At 40.5% G+C, this 21,195-nt stretch overlaps 1 protein-coding gene across 2 annotated transcripts; it reads left to right on the top strand.

Moving 5' to 3' along the window:
- The first annotated feature begins 2,634 nt into the window (after positions 1-2,634).
- PTP4A1 (protein tyrosine phosphatase 4A1) lies at positions 2,635-16,615 on the top strand. 2 transcript variants are annotated; one of them, XM_018919481.3, is made up of 6 exons: positions 2,635-2,846; positions 9,475-10,021; positions 11,616-11,708; positions 12,080-12,210; positions 13,816-13,890; positions 15,004-16,615. In XM_018919481.3, the coding sequence occupies exons 2-6, from the start codon at positions 9,917-9,919 to the stop codon at positions 15,119-15,121; spliced, it is 522 nt and encodes a 173-aa protein (XP_018775026.1). In that variant the 5' UTR covers positions 2,635-2,846; positions 9,475-9,916; the 3' UTR covers positions 15,122-16,615. The 2 variants fall into 2 exon arrangements, with proteins under 2 accessions (XP_018775026.1, XP_009092634.1); XM_009094386.3 differs by having other exon boundaries at positions 9,472-10,021.
- The last annotated feature ends 4,580 nt before the right edge of the window (positions 16,616-21,195 follow it).

Here is a 21,195-nt window from a genome sequence, read left to right as displayed (position 1 = left end):
TTCCCCTTCTTTACAAAAGTGGCTAGCAAAACATATAAAGCATTTACACTTTTGCACACTATTTTGTGAATAGGGATTTTTTTTCACTATTTCCACTATTCTTAGGAGAAAATAAAGCAATCATAAGGTATATTTGGATTTCTGAAACTTTGCTATTCTTTAAATTGACTGTTTTACTGCACAACTGCCTATTAAAACTTTCAAAAACTCTCGAGAGTAGTCAACAAGGTAAGGACATTCAGTCCATACCCACATTTTGTTTTTCATTCCCATTTCTTCAAAAATATATTCAAGCTTTTTCCTATTGTAGCCTCTTATAAAACTTGTATTAATCTTCCGAATACCATGAGATGGTCATGATCACATCTGTGCTTCTTGTACTGGTAGTATCAGTCTCTTCTGATTATACTCCACAGATTTCTATTTTCAAGCATTTATTTCTTTCTTATATTTAAAGTTTCCTTGCAGTGTCATCTCTTTCTGTTTCCTCAATTCATTTTGTTTCATCAGTTCATTAACTGGCACCTTGTAAGTATCCACTTATCTCTCTCCTACACATACCTCTGATTCTGCCCTATGTTATATGAAATAGGAGACTACTGCAGTCTCCAAATATCTCTTGCCATCTCAGATCATAAAATACAGGAACTGCATAGTAAGTGACAACTAGTATGACATAATTAATCACAACTAGGGGGACCAGAGAGGGTCAATCCTATAAAAATTATTAATATATTTCTTAAATTATCCAGGCATTCTTTACTCAAGAAAAAAAAATCCTTTTAGATAAGAAGTTCTCAGAGCTAAATCCTTTCTTCCTTGGGTATATAATTTCTGAGGAACTGCCAGACTTATTTTCAGTGTAAACTACCGTGTGAGAGCACTCAAAGGATGTTGCAGCAGAAAGTAATTTGATTTTAAGATCCTGATTTGTTTATTGTGCAATGAAGCAGTAAACAAAACCTTGCATTGTTGGAGAAAAAACCCAAACACAGAAACCAAACAGCGTGGATTAAAGCAGGTAAAGAGCTGTTTTAATAACAGACTCTGTGATTCAGAGGAAATTCCTGAAACTTTACTAATGGTAGAAGTGATGTTGACTTTATTTATTCCCAAAAGCTTCCTATCATTGCAACCACCGAAAAGTAAACAATATTCCAAGCACCCATTCACCTTGGGATCTCATTTTATAACATTCTGAGGATGTTTTCAAGAAGTTTTATATGGAGACGTGGAAGCAGCTGCGAGTTCACCAGACATGTGCTCTAAGTCAGTAAATACTAACACAATGTAAATAAATACAGCCCAGATCTATTTATAGCCCGGAGAAGCTAAGTACATTATCCTAGCAGAGACGTGACTCCTGGTTAGATTAGCTCATGGCCTCCTGAAGCCAGGCACAGTGAAAGATAGCATAAACATGCTCTGAATAGCACCTCTCTCACGTGTCAGATACCATGAAAACCTGCTCCGGACAAATCACAGCTTATGCAGGTTCTACAAACCCAGGACATTTGGGCAGAATCACAAAGCAGCCATGCCTTTGTACAGGGCAATAGTAACTTAAGAAGACTCAGATTGGGGCTGTTTATTTCATATATAAGTAAACTCTTGTAATCTGTAAAGCAGCAATAAAATATCATGCAGAAGAAAGACTTAACTAGTTAAATACAACCAGAACAGTTTCAGACGAACCCAACAGGCTAAAAATAGGCTGTCATTTCACAAAGCTGGCAGTGACCCACATCGAGGTGTTTCCCGGACTGGCGGTGTCCAGCCAGGGACTGCCGGTCACGCCGCTATTCCCGAGGCGCGGCAGCGATACCAGCGATACCAGCCCGCCGCCGGCCGCACCTCCGCAAGTCCAAGTCTGCCTTTCGGGAACCCCTGTGCCCCCGGACACGCTTTCCCAGGAGCGAGAGGGAGCACGAGGCTGAGCGAGTCCCGTTGTTCCTCACACCGCTGCTGGCCTGCTGAGCTGAGTTCCCGTCGGCAGCATCAGAACCACGGTTTTCACCTCGACTTAAAAGACACGGGGTAATCTGCGAGCAGAACGCTCTAAGAGCTTCCTGTCGGTATTAAACTCGCCAGAGCGGTTTTGCAGCCCGCGGGCGAAGGGCCCGACGGATTAACCCCACGCGGGGCCGGCGCTGTGCCAGGCCACCCCGCGTCCTACGACCCGCACGGGAGCAGCTCTCCCGCCTCGCCTCGCCCCGGCGGGCACAGGGCTGCGGAGCGCCAGCCGGCCGGCCCGCACGGGCGGCGCGGGGAACAGTCTGGAACTCCCCGTCCCGCGGGAGCCGGAGCTCGTGCCAGGCGCTCCTCGGCGAAGCCGCCGGCACCGGCGCGAGGGGGCGGGGCGGGGCGGGGCGCGCGCGGGGTGTCCCGGCGCGGCCCCGAGGAGCGCTCCCCGCGCCGGCCCCATTCACCAACCGGTTCCCGCCGGCCGCCTCCGCCTCTCGCGCCCGCCCGCCCCGCCTCCGCACCGCCCCCCGCGGCCTCGCGCCCGCCCCAGACGCGCCGATGGCGCCGTTGATTGGGTGGGCGCGACGCTCGTCAGTGACGCGCGCGAGGGGCGGGGCCCGGGGCGCTCGTGCGGGAGGCGGCGCCGAGTGTCTCTCCTGGTGCAGCCGCGTCCGCCCGGCGCCGCCCGCAGAGCCGCCCGCCCGCCGCAGCCGCTGTATGGTCCTTCCCCGCGCCGCCGCCGAACCCCCGCCGGCAGCTCCGCGGCCTCCAGCGCCTCCTCCTCTTCCTCCTCCTGGTTCTGCTCCTCCTGCCCCCGGCGGTGGCGCCCGCACCCCGGCTGTATGATCAGGCTACAGTCTTCAATGAGTAACCATATTCCTGTGAGTGCCGCTCGCCCGCGCCCCCCGCCCTGGCCCCTCGCCCCGCTGGCCTCCCGGCTGCCGCGCCTCTCCCCCTTCTCCTCCATGTTGTCTCTTTGTTCTGTCGCCTGGGCCGACTGCGGGAGGCTTCTCGAAACACCGGGCTGCGGCTCTCGTCGGGCGGGCCGCTGGGGAGCCGAGCTTGCCCGGCTGCGGCATGTCTCGGCCTCCCTCCCCGCCGGCGCCCCCCTCCTGCCCCCGCCTGCTGGCGCCCCTCTTCTCTCCTCCACCGAGAAAGGAGGAGGTAGCGACCTCTCCGCGGCTCCTGGGCGGCCCGGCCCGGGCACAAAGCCGCTTTGTGAGCTCGGCTGCCGCTTGCCCCGCCCGCCGGTCCGGCCTTCTCCCCGCCGGGCTCTGTGCGGCGGAGTCCGCCGGTCCAGGCCGGGCCCCCTCCGGGAAGGGCAGCGTCTCCGCGCCCTGGGCCGCGCCGGGAGCCCCCTGCCGGGGAGAAGCCGAGCCGGGCGGCGGCTCCGGGGGACAAGATGGCTCCGCGTCGGGAGCCTGATCGAGGCGTGATGCGAACCCGTGACCGCCGCAGTCGGGGCGACGGCTCGGCCTGGCCCGTGGGGCGCTGTCACGGCCGGGACGGTGTCTCCGCACCGAGGAGAGATTGGGACAGACCGGTCGGGAGCCCGGCACCCCGCGGCTGCGGGGCGGCCGTAGCCCGGAGCTGTCCGGACAAGCCGGGGCTTGCCCATGGGCGGCTGGTTGCCAGGCTTGGCTGGCGCTCGTCCCCTGCCGCGGCCCCACGTGTGCGGCTGCGGCCGGGGCGAAGGCGGCTGGGCGGCTGCTTTGTCTCAGCCGTGCTCGGGCGGGGAGTCAGTGCCGGCTGCGGGCGAGGACGTGAGTCCTTTCCAGAATGAGCTCTATGCAGTAGCGGTGGGGTATGCCTGAACTCGGGTGTGCAGGCGGCATTGTTCGGCAGGAAAAGTCCGCAGACGAGTTATTAAGTACGTGTTGAAGCGGATGTTTCTGTAACAATCTGCCTGAAGCCTCAAGAGCTCACGAATACCTTAATTTTGACCAAAACTGTTTTCAAGACCTTGCCATCTGTCTTTTGAAGGAAGGCATTTCCTTCTGGAGGTGGATCGCAGTTCAGCTTTGGAAGATTGCGCTTGCCGCTTTTTGGTTTGTTTTCCTTTTTTAACTCACCTAGTAATCTCGGTGCCTGTGCTGCCTAACATCTGTGTCTACAGGGTACAGTGTGTATTTAAGCAGAAAAAAAATCAAACAAGGCACGGCTTGCTGGTGGTACTATGTCCTCCAGAAGCAGGGAAGCAAGAAGGACAAAGAATTAACAAAATCAAGTAGTCTACGACAATAGAAGCAGGATTGTTTGCTCACTGTTAGCCAGCTATGCACATTGCAAGTATTATGAGCTGGCAGTTGTACAGTTTGGGTGGCATGAAGGTCCTGTAATCTGGTGTTTCTTCTGGAGACAGCTTTCCAATATGTCTACCTGCATCTGCTGAGTCTTTCGAAAGCAGTGACTCAGAAGTATGAACCCTGTCTCTTTGTAATCTCATAAAACTGCCAAATCAGGAAACCTGAAGATTGCACCTAAATGTCAGCTCATATTATTCCATTGATGGAACAGCAAAGGGTTTTGAAATTGTCTTAACAGAACAGAGTCATTTCAGGGGGAAAATGTGGAAGAGGTAATACAGAGGTGCTGTTTATTAATTGCACAGCCATGAGAGGAAATATGAGAATGAGAAATTAAAATGTGTGATAGATATAAGAAGATCCAAGGCAACAGGATGTCATTGTCTCGCTGAAAATGTGTCAGTAAGACAGTAAATAAATAGAAGTTAGTCTTATCTAATAACTTCTATTAAGTGAAACTTTCCTGTTCTGACAAAATCCATGCCACATAAGAATGCTGGATCTGTCCCAGCATGTAGGCTGACTGGAAGCAATCACTTGTTTTAAACATTAACCAGAAGACCCAGATAAGGGTATTACTGAACTGGAAGCAACAGATTGTCACCTTCTTCAAAAAATTGAAACTCACTCAATTGGATCAATACAAGAAATATGTGTTAAATGGAAGTCCTTATTACTTTCTTCTCAGTTGCAACTTTTTGCTAGGCATTCATTACTTAATTAAATTTGATGAAATACATGCAGACATTTATTGCTGTATGTGCTGTATTTCTCATGTTATTGCTTAAAACATAATGCTATCATTTTTTGACAGGTTTTATATAGTTTGCTATTGAAGTGATGGTGTTAAGTCATTTGGAGAGTCCTTGCTTTAGAAACTCAGGAGGAAGTGCTAGACAAGGGGATGGATTAGTTTCTGAGATGTCTAATTTTTTCCAATATATGTTAAGGCTTCTTTGCATGTTGTTTTTGTGGTCCAAGCAGAAGAACTTTGAACCAAGTCACATGGCCTTGGTTTCATCATCTCTAAAAGTTGCATTGACTTGTTATGCAGGAAGTTTTGAGATAATTTTTTCTTCCCCCTTCTTGAACCACAAGAATATCCTTCCAGCACAGAGCATGTCACAGCAAATTTATGATAAACCTTTGGATTCTTCCTTCCCACTGGTGAGATGTGAATGTATTTTCATAGGCAATGGGTCACTTTCCATGGTCTAAAATGGACAGTGTTATCACTGGATATCATAAGGACAGGCATTTCTGTGCTCAGTAGATAGGAGGTGCATCTTGTCAAGAGTACCTTATGAAGGTGTGCCTTTACCTTGTGTAATGGCTTCACAGTTTGTACCCTTTACCCTCCTACTCTTCCCTGTCTGCTTTGGCAGTTGCTACTGAAGCATTGAATAGTCAGAAGTTGGAGGTGTTTGTCATTCAGTATCTTTTTGTTGGGTAGCAAGTTAGAACAATGAACTTCCTTGCAGGTGTTCTCAAGTTGTTATGAAACTTAGTTTATTTTAGTTTTCTTGTGTTAGTCCTGTGGTTTCAGTAGGTGAGTGTGTGTAAGGTCTTGATTTAAGAGACTGTGAGGCCACATAGTTGGTTCTGGGTATAAATGTTTTCAGTCTGTGCGCAGGTGGATTGAGTAACCATGAACAATCTGGAATATCTTCTGAAGATAAAGTGTCATGTAACTGTGTTAAGAAGTGCTTTTGTTTGCATGCTTTTCAAGATGATACCAAGTTGTGAACCAGTGTCAACAGCGTGGGGTAACCTTGCATCTCTCTCTCTGCTTTCCCCATATCAATAATTACCTAATATATTACTTTGTAAACCATTTTTGTCAGACAGGAGTGATTGTTTCAAGCCTCACATAAACAGCCATGTGAATCTGCTTGTCAATGGTGACAGATCTGTCCCAGAGAAGGGCATGAATTAAAGCGTTTCTTTTCCAGATGCCTTCCTCCTGTTTGAACAGACTATTCTCTAACTTCTGTCTTGAGTTGTAGTGGATACAACTATGAATACAATCATAATTAATGCAGCTATAATGGACAGGTTACCTTCTCTCAATAGGGCGTACTGGCATAGCAAACCGAGTTTTGTTTGCCAAGTTTATTTTAGTGGCTCTAACAGTCTAAATGTTGGGCTGTCTGTTGGGATGGAAACTTTTTCCAAAAATCCTTCAGTGTTAAATTTCCTCAAGGAAAACTTATATGTAAATTGAAAAGAACATGGTGGTTCAACTTACCCAACTTGATGGTACAAACAATGAGTTGGTGTTACTCTGTTAAATAGCCTTCTGCCTTCAACACTAGGTGTCTGAATTTCACTTATGCAACTTTTTGCTTTCATGCACTGTCTTGACTGTTTTGATAGCTCACTACCAAAACTGTATGAGACAATATAGTAATTTTAAAGCTGTATTTCCAGGTCATTTGAAAACTCATTGCATCATTTGAGTTCCCTCAAAGCCTGAGGTCATCATAATTACTGCAACACTATTTTAAATTGAAGCTGATTTCTTATCTTCCAGGTCTTTTTGCTGAAGCTGGGTGGAGCCTTCTACTCTGGCTTAATGCATAACAGAAACAGCATGCCCATGTAGTACTCATCTTTAAATTTCATTTGACTCCCAGAACAGAACGAAACTAGGTTGGCAAAGCTGTCTTGGGAGAGTACAATGTGTTTCTCCCTAAAGGTTGGTCTGTCTGTGAAACTTTCTGCTAGATTGGTGAGAAGTGATGGCATTCACATCAAAGGAAACTGTGAGCTTTGGTCCTCTGTAGTGTGGCAGCAGTAGTTGCCAAGGCAAACAATGAAGCTTAAGTACATGCTTGGTTAGGTCCTTAGATGTGTGAATTAGTAAAGTTCTGATGTGTCTAATACTGACTGTTAAGTCAGTAATTAACAAAATGAATCCTTTGTAAGGGTTAATAACACAGGGAACTCAAATGTAATGTTGCATAATATACTTGCTTCTGCTTTGTATAAGAATTTGAACTGTGCACTTAGTTTCTAAAATGTCATTAACAATCTGCATTAAAAAGGAGGATTTTTTTACTTAACTAATTGTTTATTGCCTGCCATTTTCTGTGTGTGCTGGTTTGTCTGGTATCTTGAGCACTCCTGGTTGCAGATTAAGGGCAGCCTGCCTAGAAGACTGGATGAAACCTGGTTACTTCTTTCTTCCTACCTGGTTACTTCTTTCTTCCTACCTGCTCAGGTAGGAAGAAAGAAGTAACCTGGCATGGCGACATGTTAAATGTTCTTTTCTCCCCAAAAGATCTGTTTTGAGCTTTTGGGGGAGAAAAGAAAAGGTTTTCACCCAAATGACTCCTTTCTGTGTCCTCAGGCTCACTTGCATGCATTTGTGTTTCTGACAGCCTTCGCTCCCTCATCCTTTTGCAGAGCAAGGGTGTGTCTATGATTCTTCTTAGCAGTCTTAAGAAGAGATTGACAGGAGATCTGCCAGTGTAGTGCAAAAAGAGGCACAAGACCTTGTGCAGCTATATCTGCTTAAAGCTGTCCTGTCCCTTTCTGCCATTCTGCTTCTTAAACTAATTGGAAGTGACTTTAAATAAGTTACCTTCAGTTCTTTTTTTCAGTTGCTATTTTAGCTGTTTCCTAGATCTGGTCCTAGGAGGCTTTTAAATGCACTCCTGCCACCTTGCTAGGGCATGGCTGGTGAGTCAGATGATTCTTGGAGTTCTTCCGAGTCTGAATTCTCCTGGTTCCTGTTACTCTGTTGACCTTTGACTTAAGAGGATCCTTCTTACTCCTTTTCCATGCCTATTACATTTAGAGTTCTTGCTCTCTCTCAAGTTGTTAAAGGTAAATACTGAAGTAGCTTTTTTTACAAGTAGCTGTCGAACTTTATCCTATAGTCTGCATCACTGCCAGGTAATGGTAGTATCTCTGAAGTGGCAGCAAAGTGGATGTGAAATTGTCATCTTAGTTTCTTTCTGTTAACTTCATTTTCGTGTTTGTTAGTGGGTTGGAGTTTTAGTGTGTGTTTCTTTGTTTTGTTTGTGTTTTACAAGTCATGCTTGTGACTTAACACACATGTTAAAACCTTTACCAGGAAGCTGTCTGAAAACATGAAGATAGGTTGACTGATCAACATAAATAACTTTTTCTGCTAAATATTTGTAGGATTGATTGTGTTTCTCTCTAATACCTAAGTATATTTAGTGGACATGTGGTTCAGCTTGTACCTCTCTTTTGGAAAACAGAACTCCCCTCTTCTTCCCTCCTGTGCCCTAGGCAGGTATAAGCAATAATGCTGGTAGAGTAGCTGGGCACTTAACACATCTATCTGCTGTAAGGGTTTTATAGGTGTAAAAAGCACATATGGGTGGTTCATTTGCAACATCTGCAAATAAATACACAGCTTGGAGCAGTTCATTTGCTATCTTAATTCCTGGTTGCTTTTCCCAGTAATTATATATATAAATTCAACCATAGCTAAGCAGCATACCAGTGGACAGGAATGACCTGTTCAAGAAGCTTGCCTGTGTGGGTTGTTAGCTAGAGCATTACTGCTTTCTGTGTATGCCAATGAAGTCATGGTGTAAGAAGACTGTTAAAGTATATGAAGGTTGCCATTGGTCTTTAGCCTTAATATGCGAAATTTTCTTTAGTTAGAAATGTGTGTGCCTCAAAAGCCCACATTGTACTGTTAGGCCACAAAGACTGCATTTGCTTTTAAGGCCTACTGTTTGAGTCAGGTGGATTTATATGCATTTTTTTCTGTAACTTTAGGTACTGTAACTTTAGTAGATGTTGTGATGTCTCTCAGTTCAACGTGGAGAGGGCGGTTATATGGGTATCCAGGAAGAGCTATAATTTTTATAATTACTAGGGTTCTTAAAACTTGTTGCTGTATTTAGCACATCTGAAATTGGTATTTTAATACATTACAGAATTTGGTGTTGCAAAAACCCTACATGGAAGCTTTGTAATAAATCAATGTATTTATTTTCTAGTTTTCTAGATTTCTAATTTTTTAATTCTAATTTATTTTTAATCCATGCTAAAAAAAGTTAACAGGATTCTTGGACAAACCTAATTCTTTGAATAAAAAATAAACCTTGTGAAACTACTTAGTTGCTGTATTTTTATTTTTTCATTTGTTAAAGCTTGATGTCTTAAAACCTTGTTTTACCTGTACTCATTTTGCTTTTCCCCCCTCTCTTTACAGCAGTTCTGTGGTGTTCTTGGTCACACATTTATGGAGTTTCTGAAGGGCAGTGGAGACTACTGCCAGGCACAGCACGACCTCTATGCAGACAAGTGAACTGTAGAAATCCATTACTACTCCACCAAGAAGCCCCCCTAAGAGTGGTTGACCAGGATAAGAAGTGTTGAATTGAAATCGGCAGAGCATTTACCAACGGAATTCAGACCTGGATGGGGTAAACCTCAGTGCACTGCCTTTCTTTTGCCTCAGTATTACTGGATTGAAGAATTGCTGCTTCTTGTTAGGAGGTTCATTTCATTTCCCATTGCTCCCAACGTCATACTTCCAAGCACTGAGAATTTCACGTGGAGTATAGTGAAGTAGACTTCAGTTTCTCTACATCACTTCTGTATTAGAATTTTTTTTAATCCTTTCATAATCTTGTTGCATGTTTAACTAAATCAATATGGCCCGAATGAACCGCCCAGCTCCTGTGGAAATCACCTACAAGAACATGAGATTCCTGATCACACATAATCCAACCAATGCAACCTTAAACAAATTTATAGAGGTAAGGCTGGTACGGAATTCTTACTGATGTATTTTTTTAATCCCTGAACAGCATGCTATATTTATATATGTTTACTAGCTAATAACTGCTGTAAGAGCCATATGAGGAGATACTGAGACTGTATATTGATTTTTCTTTTCAAATACTGGTGCTGTGCTTTGAAGATCTCTAGACAAATCTGCAGATACCTGCAAATCTGCAGACAAATCACATATACTTTGGCCTTCACAAATATAATTCTGAGAGTGAAGTAATAATTATACTGTCTACTATGTGGTACATTAAGTACATTGTTGAGGTCTGAAAACAGGAATTATCTAGCAGAGTTATGTGCAGAACAATACAAACATATCTTAATGGTAGGAGCTCACATTCAGATTGGGCTGAAGTGGTGTAACGTTTCCTTGCTCTTCCTACATAGTGATACATAGTGTGGGTCAGAACAGTAGGAACTAGTAACAGGATTGTAATACCCCTTCGCTGCCTAGCTTCCTTCACTATTAGGATAGGGGATCATGGTTTTAGTGTAGCTGAAGAGGATCCTCTGTGTCATAGCGTCTACATGAGTGAAATTTGTGGCAGTAGGCTTAGTCTGCATTAGGAGCTGCTGAAGCTACTTCAGGTGCTTTGGTGCATGCTACTGACTAAAGCCAGTGGCTTGGCATGTATTGCTAGTACTGAATTTATCAACTAAACCACGTATTTAGCATGTTGGAACTATTAAGTGTGTGGTTGTATAAAGTGTGTGTGTATGCTAATAAATTCCTTGCAGAGCTATTTCATGGGAAGGTCCAAGTTTGCTAAGTCCCTCCTTAGCAAGAATTTAGGTGTACTACACCTCAATTCTGTATTTGGTGCTGCATTATTTACAGGCAACAGAGTGAGATAACATTTGCTTGCCTTTATATTCTCACAAGTAGATCAGGTCTGATTAGGCTATGCTTCAGTCACTGCCCTGCAGTGTGAATGATATTTGAATGATATTTGATGCAGGGAGAATGAAGAGGGATTGCTTTTTTTTTTTTTTTGTTTTGTTTTTTTTTTTTTTTTTTTTTTTTTAATGTAAGGTAATAGTAAAATGGAAAGCTAAATTTTGTCATGGCAGCTCAGGAACTAGAATAATTTTTTGTCCTGTGTTTGTAACTCTTAAGAGTAAGTGATCTAACAAACCTGTTTTAAGCAGAGAGAGTGAGGGGGGGGAAAATTTGAACTTTACTCAGAATGATTTTAGTGAAGTATTTAGCTTTGCAAAGCAGGAAGCTTCATATTTCTTTAGGATGAATGATCATTTGGAGATGGACTACTTGATTAATCAATATTTATAAGGATCTGATTTTTAAGAAAAAAGTCTGATCCTACATAACTAAACTTAGTCTGCTCGTAAGACTATGTTTAGGCTTTTCTGCAAAGTATCTGGCATTAGCACAAAAGTTTTTAGTCATTTCAGCTTTCTGTGTCTTTGCAGGATGACAAGCATTTGCATGAGTTTTGCTTCTGAGAATTTTGGAATGAGTTACTAAGTTAGCTTATCGAGAAAATGTAATGGTTAAGTGAAGCTAGTTTACTCTTAGAGCATTTTTTTTCCACTCCTTAGGAACTTAAGAAATATGGTGTTACCACAGTGGTAAGAGTGTGTGAAGCTACTTACGACACTGCTCCGGTGGAAAAAGAAGGCATTCAGGTTTTGGTAAGTAGTGTAGAAGCAGAGTTCGAAACCAATGCATTTTGTTGTTCACTCTATCCCTTCCCCCAAAAAAAGATTATTTGACACCATTTTATTAACTTTATGAGTGTAGTCCATCAACTGATGGAGGAAAAAGATGTGGAGATACGGCTTCTTGTCAGGAAAAAAAAGTTCAGTTTTGAGCTAAATCATGTGATCAGTGAAAACTGAGAGGAAACTATTTGTAATATTGCTGTAGTTAGACTATTAGAAAATATTAGGTTTGAGTACTTTCCTTAGCTGTCAACTTTGTCCATTGTGTCCCCTCCTTTTTTTTTGCCTGTGCATACAGCTTGCAAGAATTATGTCTTTGTGTTTGTCACCCTGTGTTCCAGGACTGGCCGTTTGATGACGGTGCTCCACCATCCAACCAGATTGTTGATGATTGGCTAAACCTCCTTAAAGTTAAATTCCGTGAAGAACCTGGTTGTTGTATTGCTGTACACTGTGTTGCTGGTCTTGGAAGGTGGGTGAAGTTTTAAAGATTTGTTGAATTGTCATCCCTTGCCAGACTTGTTAAGATCTAGTGCAAAAGTTTACCTGAGACAAATGTAAAATACTCACATATCTAGTATTGGAATGACCTCACGCTTAAAAGTAGTTAAGATGGCAGGAAACTGTTGTATGTATTTATTAAAGAACTTTGTCAAGAGATGATGCTTCGGTCAAAGCTCTCATAAAGTCTACAGAATTAAATTAACAAATATATTCTTGTACCAAATATGTTGATGAGTGCCCCATTGAGACTTTTTGTCTGCTTTTCCCTAATGGATTTGGGATTTTGTGATTTGTCTGCTTTCTCTCCATCTCCATTTCAGCAGTATTGCTGTCTCCTTGAAACAAGGGCATTGTAACCATTAACCACAAACAAGTGGGTGGTTCTGGCACATCATGACCAGCCTTTGTCTACATCCTATCTGGGGGATGAAAAGTGTTTTCTAAAGTCCCAAAGATCTTTGTCTTATTTCTAAGTGACATGAAAATTTTTAGGGATATTGCTAAATATTCTCCTCTTACTCCTGTTCCCTTCTCTCTGCTGCCACTATCTTGAATAGAGTTCTAACTGTTGTGAGAAAGTAATGGTTTTTCTGCAGTTCTAAACTACCTGGGAACTAGATCTGTTCAAAAAGGAGTTGTTATATTCTAGTCATGGATTTCAGCATGTCCAGTATAAAATGGAGGTTTCTTGTTTTGTTGTCCCTAAACCTGGCTTATCCACTGCCTTAAGGGTTCACAAGCAACAAAGTTCACTGTAGATGAATGTTAGTAGCAGATGAATGTTACCAAAACAAGTCCTCTTCTGCTGCTTAGAATAATACCGTTGGTTTTTCCTCGAAATGGGGCAGTTAATTAGTTGAAGACAGTCCTAGCTTTCTATCATGTAAGTTTCCTTTTAAGTCCCTGAACATACAAAACCACTTAAAGTTACTACTATATGCACTAGCCTGTTGCTAGTGTGTGGTATGAGGTTTTGTCTTGTGGGTTTGTGGTGGGGTTTTTTTGAGTGATAAATTGCTAATGTATTTGAGTTTGATTTAAGTCAAGCTTTTGTAACTGAAAATTGATTCTGTCAGAGGAGGAACACCCTGGCAAACAAGTAAATCCTCAGGCGAGTGTAGTAGCCTGTATGGATTGCAACTGTTACCAAAACTTGTGACACTAGTGTAGGATTCGTCACTTCTTACTGAACTTGATCTCTCTTCTGACTTGTTTTGGCATCCTGATTGTTTCTAATGATGATTCATTTTGGAGAATAAAAAACTATATGCAACTCTTCCTTAGAATCAATTGATTTGAAACAAATGTATAAAGATTACTTGCATTTCTGTTGTCCTGTCATGTACTTAAAGTCAGGTGAATGAAGCTAAGGTTGACCAGAGTTAATTTAAACCCCTATTTAATGAGAATGGCTAACTCAAAATCAGGCAATATTATGTCTCAGTGAATGTAGGAATGCCTTTTGCCTTTTCTGCTTTCCCAGTGAAGAAACATCATAATGCAAAAAACAAAGTAAATTGTTTTTCTGAGTATGTTTTGACAAAAGCTAAACTGAATTTTTTTTTTTAACCAGAGCTCCAGTCTTAGTTGCTCTTGCACTGATAGAATGTGGAATGAAGTATGAAGATGCAGTGCAGTTCATAAGACAGTAAGTGTGACACTAACATGTAGCTCTTCCCAAGATTCAGTATGTTGATACATCCTTGGCCCTGAAGGAAATTCTGAATTTTCTTGGATGCCTTTTTTTTTTTTTTTTTTTTTTTTTTTTTTTTTTTTTTTTTTTTTTTTGGTAAGGCATTTAATTTAGTACATCTGAAATTGTAGTGCATACAGGCAGTGCTGTAGGATTTGGATCTGCAGAATGGATATTTTTCTGCTGAAACCGAATCCATACATAATTACTTGAGGAGGTTTCAAAAAAAACCAGAACAACAATCAACAAACCCCCTAATCTTCAGTTAGATTTGCAGAGTTTTCTTTATTTTACATATGAAAGGCAGAATATCTTTGTCTTTTCTAGTGGTCTACTGAAGGCAAATATTTCCTTGGATTTTTTAATCAATTATATGTAAGTCAGAGGAGAGCAGTTTTAGTCTCAATATTTTAATTTCTCAGGTTTCAGCTATATTTAAAAGAAGCTGCATCCATTATAAACAATAACAAAACACTTCTTGTGTAATTGCCAGGACTTCGAGTAATTAAATTCAGCTTGTACTGGTTGTATATGAAATGAGGAATAGGTATCCAGGTGCATAACTCCAGTCAGCCAACATGTAACTTTTTTTCACATACATACAGTTTGAGAAAACAAAGGAAGCTCAATTTCTGTTCAGCATCTTTATTATGGGGATTTTAAATGTTTATGTACTTTCTCACTATTGTCATATTCTTCATAATTGTTTTAAGAGAATGCATAACTTCAGCTTTCAAGAAGACCATCTTGCATCTACTCTATAGCTTCCTTTTGAAGTTTCTTCTAAAGATATTAATGTAAAATCTCTGGCTTTTGCTTATCATAGGCTAGAACACTGTCTAAAATGCTATGTACTCCTTTGAGCATGTGATCCAGTGAGGTATTTGTGAAAGGAAGCTACCACCCTCTTTCCTGGCACTTAACTTCCAATTATCCCTACTTTGGTTACAGCCTTGACTTAAGGGTGTCTTTTTTAAGTGACCTAAAAATATTTTTCTCTGGTTGGTGATATTATTTCACTGGCAGTAGATTAATGTTCTGTTTCAAATCTGGTTTTTTTCCATCTAGGAAGCGGCGTGGAGCTTTCAACAGCAAGCAACTTCTGTACTTGGAGAAATACCGCCCCAAGATGCGTCTGCGCTTTAAAGACTCCAACGGTCACCGAAATAATTGTTGTATTCAGTAAAGCTCAACAGCCTGTAGTACTTCTTTGGAAATAAAGGATGGAAACTAGAATTAAGCAGACTGCATGCCAAAGACATCAGTCTGGTATTCTTTAGTAGTAAAGGAAGCTTCCTTAGGAGTATTTATTAGGCTGAAGGCTCAGTAGAAATGCAACTTGTATGTTTAGATAAATATGTGTCTATTTGGAGACCCAGTAAATGTTTTTGCTGTACCCTGTTTCTAAGCTGTCTCCTTGTTCATTAATTATCAAATCAAATATCCTTTAATCATGCCATTGAGTCTTACTGACCTAGTTTCAACTACTAAAAATTGGGGTACTAAAATAAATCAATCTGTAGAGAGATTAGGTGCCAAAATACCCAGCATATCAGCTTCATGTTTTTCCTTAAAATGGGCATAGTTCTGATGATGTGAGAGCTACCAGCTTATCTGGACCTTACTATCTTTTTTTCTACAGTCATTTCAATATTGAAGAATATGGCCTCTAAAGTAGTCTTGCCTGCTCACGGTATGTTTTGTCTCCCACAATCGCACTAGAATTATCAAGATTTGCACAGTTTGTCTTTTTAATACTATGAATTACAGCAACTTTTTACCCCTGCATCTGTACTTTTCTGTTACCTGAACCTCTCCATATTACAAGTCATTACTCTGGTTATTCATGTAGAAGATCTTTTAAATTGTACAGAAGCACACAAGTCTTTAATGTCTCCAGACAAAAAGCCTTACAGTAAAATTAATGTTGGCACTTCATGTGCAACTTAACAGAGGGCCTGAAAAGGTTGGGAGGGGCTATTTAATATTTCTAGTAAAATGTTGCCTTTGTCTTGTGCAGGAAGTATAGATTATGCCCTTTACTTTAGTAAATATTTTTTTAAAACGTAGAAATGCTTTGTTATTGTAGCTAAAAATTCTTAATCAGAAAATTTCTGAAAAATCTTGTAGTTTTCTTTTACTGTACCTATTGAGAGTTGTTTACCAACTATTGCTTTGTTGAAAGTGTGATCTTTTTATTTTCTTTTCATTTTTTCTCCTTGAGTTTCTGCTATGACTTGGGCAGACCTCTGTAATATTTTGTATGCCTTTCAAGCTGCGTAACTTAATATTTGGATACTTGATAATTTGTTTTATTATATAATTGATAAAATGGTGATGTGTATTAATGTTAGTTCAACCATATATTTATACTGTCTTGGGAATGTGTGGTTATAGTTCTGTGGGAGAAATACTTTTGCCAGTGTTCACCAGCTTGTAAAATCTAGTGCGAGAGCTTAAAACATCTAAATAAAGACTGAAATGCACTTAAGAAGTTTGCTGAAATGCTCATCACTTTCACTTATTTTTGTGTACTATGTCAGTGATCTTGAGGTGCCTAAATTCAGAATCTAGTCAGGCATCTGTTCTCTTCTTTTTTTTTAAATCTGGGCCTGAATGTCCCCTTTGCTGTAATGTTTGCTGTTTGTTTTACTCATAAATAAATGTGGACAAAAATTAATGGTAGAAAGTACAGTATTTTTTTGTGTAGCTTACTTGTGACTTGCTGTCCCCAGTACTAAAACAGCTTACTTACTTAGTGTTCTTGAAGCTGTTTTTGCAGTAAAACAGAAGAGGATATGCATCAGAGAAAAGCTTAGAGAACACTTAAATCATTACCATTAGAATTCAGGTAAAAGTAGTGTGATAGAGTGCTTCATTGTCAAGACTGAAGCTATGTACAAACAAAATGTTCCAAAAAACGTGTGAGGTATGTGAGTTTCCAGAGTGGTGACTAAACTTCCTGATGAGAACTAGAAGGTGCTCTTAGTAGCCAGCTGAGGTGATCAATGCTCATATCTGCTTAGATTTAAACTTTGGTTAATACATCTCTTCCTTTCTAAACAGTGAGGTGGGATCATAGTATCAGTCAATGAGATTCCTGAAGGATTGCTTTATAAAGAGCACTGTATGATTTAAAAATCCCTAAAATAATATATTATAGCACAATCTTTAAAGCTGAAAAATAAACTTTGGATCCTCTTTCTTGTGGAAGCTGAACGTGGTTTAAGAGGTATTTTGTTTAATGGAATACAGCTTCATTTGAAGAAATGTTGCGGAACGACATCCAAAGTCATCAGTGTTTCTGATGTCAAGATGGGCTAGATTATAGGAACCATGGCAAAGACAAAATCTTCATATATTCTGTAACTCATCGTTATGCTGGGCTGATTAATGTAAATACTGGATTAACACAGATTAATGTTCAGTTCAAGTTAAGAATTCTGATTTGGTTGCCCATGAAAATAGGAGAAGTCTGTAAACTACAAGTAAAATGTCAGGAAATTTTACTTAAAATTATTAATGCAATTTCTGTACATTTTACTCTGTCTTTACAGAATTCATCATGGGTAAGGAGGGTTGTGTTTCAGTTAAGAGCTCTAACATGTTAGTGATGGAAGCTTGGTTCATTGAACTCTGAACTTGAGACTGGGCTTGACTTCGGCTGATTTCAGTAAAGAAGAGGAAAAATTTGTGTGAGTGCATGTCTGTTGAAAGTCAACTTCTGATCTCTCCCTGTTTAGACATGACTTAGGAACAGAAGATCTTTTCCTCTTTTGTAACAATGCTGGTAGTTTTCAACAGTAGTTAGGTTATGAATATAGGATAGCAGATGGAGCTACATAAAACAAGTTGAATGAAATTGCATGTGTTTACAAGTTTGTAAATATGTGTTTACATATTTACAAATTCAAGTGAATAAATGCTTAAGCAAAATTACTGTATCTTAAAGCTAAAGCCTGGCATGGAAAACAGGCTTAAATGTAGCATTTGTTTTTGGATGCTTTCAACGTGTAACTGCTTTGCCCCTTCAAGGGGTATGTTGTAGTACATTCCTGTCATCTGCTAGACTGGTTTCTACCATGGACTTCATGGCTTATGTAATGTGGCATGTAAATGGTGGCAGTGTTTGCATCATTCCTTAGTCTGTAGCAGAAATGTTCATGGGAAATGGGCTGAAAGTTTGCAATTAATGCAGCAGAAAACTGATGAATTCCCTGCATTGTTCTGTCATATGATCCCTTAAAAATTCAGAGGAAAGGTAGTAAAACAAGATACTTTGTTACTGATTATCCAAAATTAGATATAAAATTGAATGTGACTTTTTTGAATCTGATTCTTATAAGTGCTGAGCAGTCAGTTTCAACTTAAGTCTGTAAACACTGTACTTAAATATGTATGAAATTATGTAGAACTCAGTTTCTGAATAAGTCCTAAGCCACATCAGACTGTACTCAAAAGTAAATAATACTTCTAATCTCCCTGTCTTCAGTTCTTAGTGTATAAAAATCCATTCCAGTCCTTAAATTAGTGGGGCAGTTCTGGGGATTAGCAGTAAATTCTGAAGTAATCAGCAGATGCTTCATTGCAGAAGAAACAATGGAAAAATGTGTAATTTGGTATTGAGGCTGAATCTAAGGTTAGACTGAAGGTCTTTGGCAGTAAGAAAAGTAGTAGGCTCTGCTCATTTATGTGAGCATTGTTTATCCTTACCAATGAGATGGGGGAAGAAATCTTCTGAGAAGGCCAGACTAGGGGTTCATAGATGACCTTACCTTAATTGTTTTTAGGCTTCTGAGTGCTTGACTGCAGCATTAATAATACTGTTTTTCCTTTTTTTTTTTTTTTTCTTAATATGTGCAACATGATTTAAATAATTACTGAGAGATAGTACTCAAAACAGTATCTTAGATTTGCTGGGATTTTACTGTGTCATTAATAAGCAAGTATTTTCTGTCCGTATTGGGAAAGTTATCAAACCAGAGTTTGTGTTGTTCCAAAAAGATTACTATTATCTTTTGTATGTATTTGTGTAATCCCACTGTTAAAAAAAAAAAAATCAGTTATACTTCACAAGTTGAATTCAGCTCATAAAATCAGGCTGAAATTTGGTAGGGTTTATTAATGGCTAGGAGGGACTTCACTGAAGAAATACAGATTTCTTAGTGAAAGGAATTTTGCTCTTAGGCATACGTCTCAGATCTCCTATGCTAAGAGATACCTAACATAGACTAGATGAAGAGCTCTCTAAAGATGAGAGCATATTCTGTAAAGGGAACATGGGATAGCAAATTCAGTATTGGTATCTACAGGTAAATTAAATAAATTTCACCTAACTTCTTGAAGTGCAATAGTTCAAAGTGTCAGGTAAAGTATTTCCACATACTCTGCTCTTAATATGTAATAACCATTGACAATTATAACCTGATTTTATCTTACTGATATGGGTTTATACTACATGTAACCACAGTAAGTGGCATTAATTTTATCTTGATGGTCACCTGCATGACTGCTGTTAATTTTGATACATACTGTCCTAATGCATTGATAATTATCTCAATAACAACACAAGTTCCCTATCAGTTGAAAGTGTCTTTGTGAGGTAATAGTGTTTAAATAGTGATCTGACAAGAAACGATAGGGACAGTGCCAGAAGATCAAGTTGCCTGCTTCAGTTTCTGATTCAAATGAGAACTCTTGGAAGTGTAGCTGAAGAAAATCAGATACCAGTGTTTAGATACATAGGAATGCTCAAGACAGAAATACTCACATAGTAGAAGGCATTCGGTCTTAATACTACATGCAACCTGTGTCTGTTAAAATACCCAGATGTATAGACTGGGTATTTTCTAGTGGGCTGGAGTCCTAATCTCTCTGGTAGAATAACAGCAGTAGCTGATTCTTATCCTTTATATAAATTTGCACATGCTTTATCATTTATCAACTGATGCTTGTTCTGAAGAGGACAGAACTTGAATTATATTTGGACTTTACAGGAGTGAGAGTTGCAGGTGATGAACTCTTCTTCCCCATTCATAGGAGCATAGTTATGATACAATCTGAACAGGACAGTGCTGCTTAGCATTGTTATGCATGTCCACAGTGCTAGAAGGAAAGCTATACACATCTTGATTTGCCTTCTTCAATTCCCCAGTAAATCTGTGTGTCTTAACGTAGGGCATGCAAACCCTGAACTTGCCTTTAAAATTTCAGTTCAACTCTGACAACTTTCAGTTCATCATACTAAAAGCACATAAATACAAGAGGGCCATAGGAAATGTGCAAAACCATGGAGTTCCCTCATATTGCAAGTACACTCATCCCTTTACAAGGTTTTCAACAGTAAGACGTCCCCTGTCTATCCCAGGGGTGGATTACCCTACTCTTCTCTCCCTGATTTTGTACAGCAGGATTCTTACTTCTCCATGCCTTCCAACTGGGAGTTCCTTGTAGGATACTATGGAGGATGGGTACCTGGCAGGAGCTACATACCCTGATGTTCTCAGATGCTACCTCAGGCCATCCTACATGGAGTGTTTCTTTATCCAAAAGACGGAATATTCAGAATCTTCCCAGATGCAACTTCCCTGTTTCTCACATTTTTTCACTATGACCTCCAAGACACTCTGTCTCTTCCTCTCTACATTCATCTGCCAGGTAACTGACAAAAGGAAATTTGCCTCCCCAGTCTCATAACGAGGGTGAAGAAGGACAATACATTCTATGCTTCAAGCCTCTAATAATCTCGGTGACCCTCTACCAAGGTTCCTTCCTGTTTGTCAATATTTTCATGTACTGGGGAAACGGACAGAGGCTACCATGTGATTGCCTTCATAGAAGAAAAAAATTAAGGTAAATAGTACTGGAGTGAAATCTCAGGTATTCAGAGAATTCACAACAAGTAGTAGTTCCATAAACAACCACTCAAATTAGTTTGGGACATAAGTCTCAAAGGCATATTTTGTGCTGGCTATCAACATTTGTTTTCCTCTTGCATTAAAAACTTCAGGCTTTTTTTTTCCTGTTTTATACCAATTTCTGTATATAACTGCAACTCTGTCTGATTTTCTGGGATAAAATGTCTTTTTTTTAGTCTTAAATCTATGTATTGCATTGGATAATTCTTAATAGCTTGTAGCTTCTACACCTTTTACCTCCCTACAAAAATCTACCCTTAGTCATAAAATCAATGGCTAAACATCCTTTGTCTTCAGAACCTTGCCTTTGTCCACCTAACTGTGTGGGTAATTTTAAAAGCCT

The sequence above is a fragment of the Serinus canaria genome, chromosome 3 (assembly GCF_022539315.1).
Source record: "Serinus canaria isolate serCan28SL12 chromosome 3, serCan2020, whole genome shotgun sequence".
NCBI lineage: Eukaryota > Metazoa > Chordata > Aves > Passeriformes > Fringillidae > Serinus > Serinus canaria.
This window is presented reverse-complemented; position numbering and strand designations above follow the sequence as displayed.

Bases quoted from the DNA above. Each gene is read 5' to 3' on its own strand.
- PTP4A1 (XM_018919481.3), top strand. From the start codon at position 9,917: ATGGCCCGAATGAACCGCCCAGCTCCTGTGGAAATCACCTACAAGAAC. The intron at 11,709-12,079 runs GTAAGTAGTGTA...CCTGTGTTCCAG, and splicing joins AAGAAGGCATTCAGGTTTTG to GACTGGCCGTTTGATGACGG. The intron at 12,211-13,815 runs GTGGGTGAAGTT...TTTTTTAACCAG, and splicing joins TGTGTTGCTGGTCTTGGAAG to AGCTCCAGTCTTAGTTGCTC.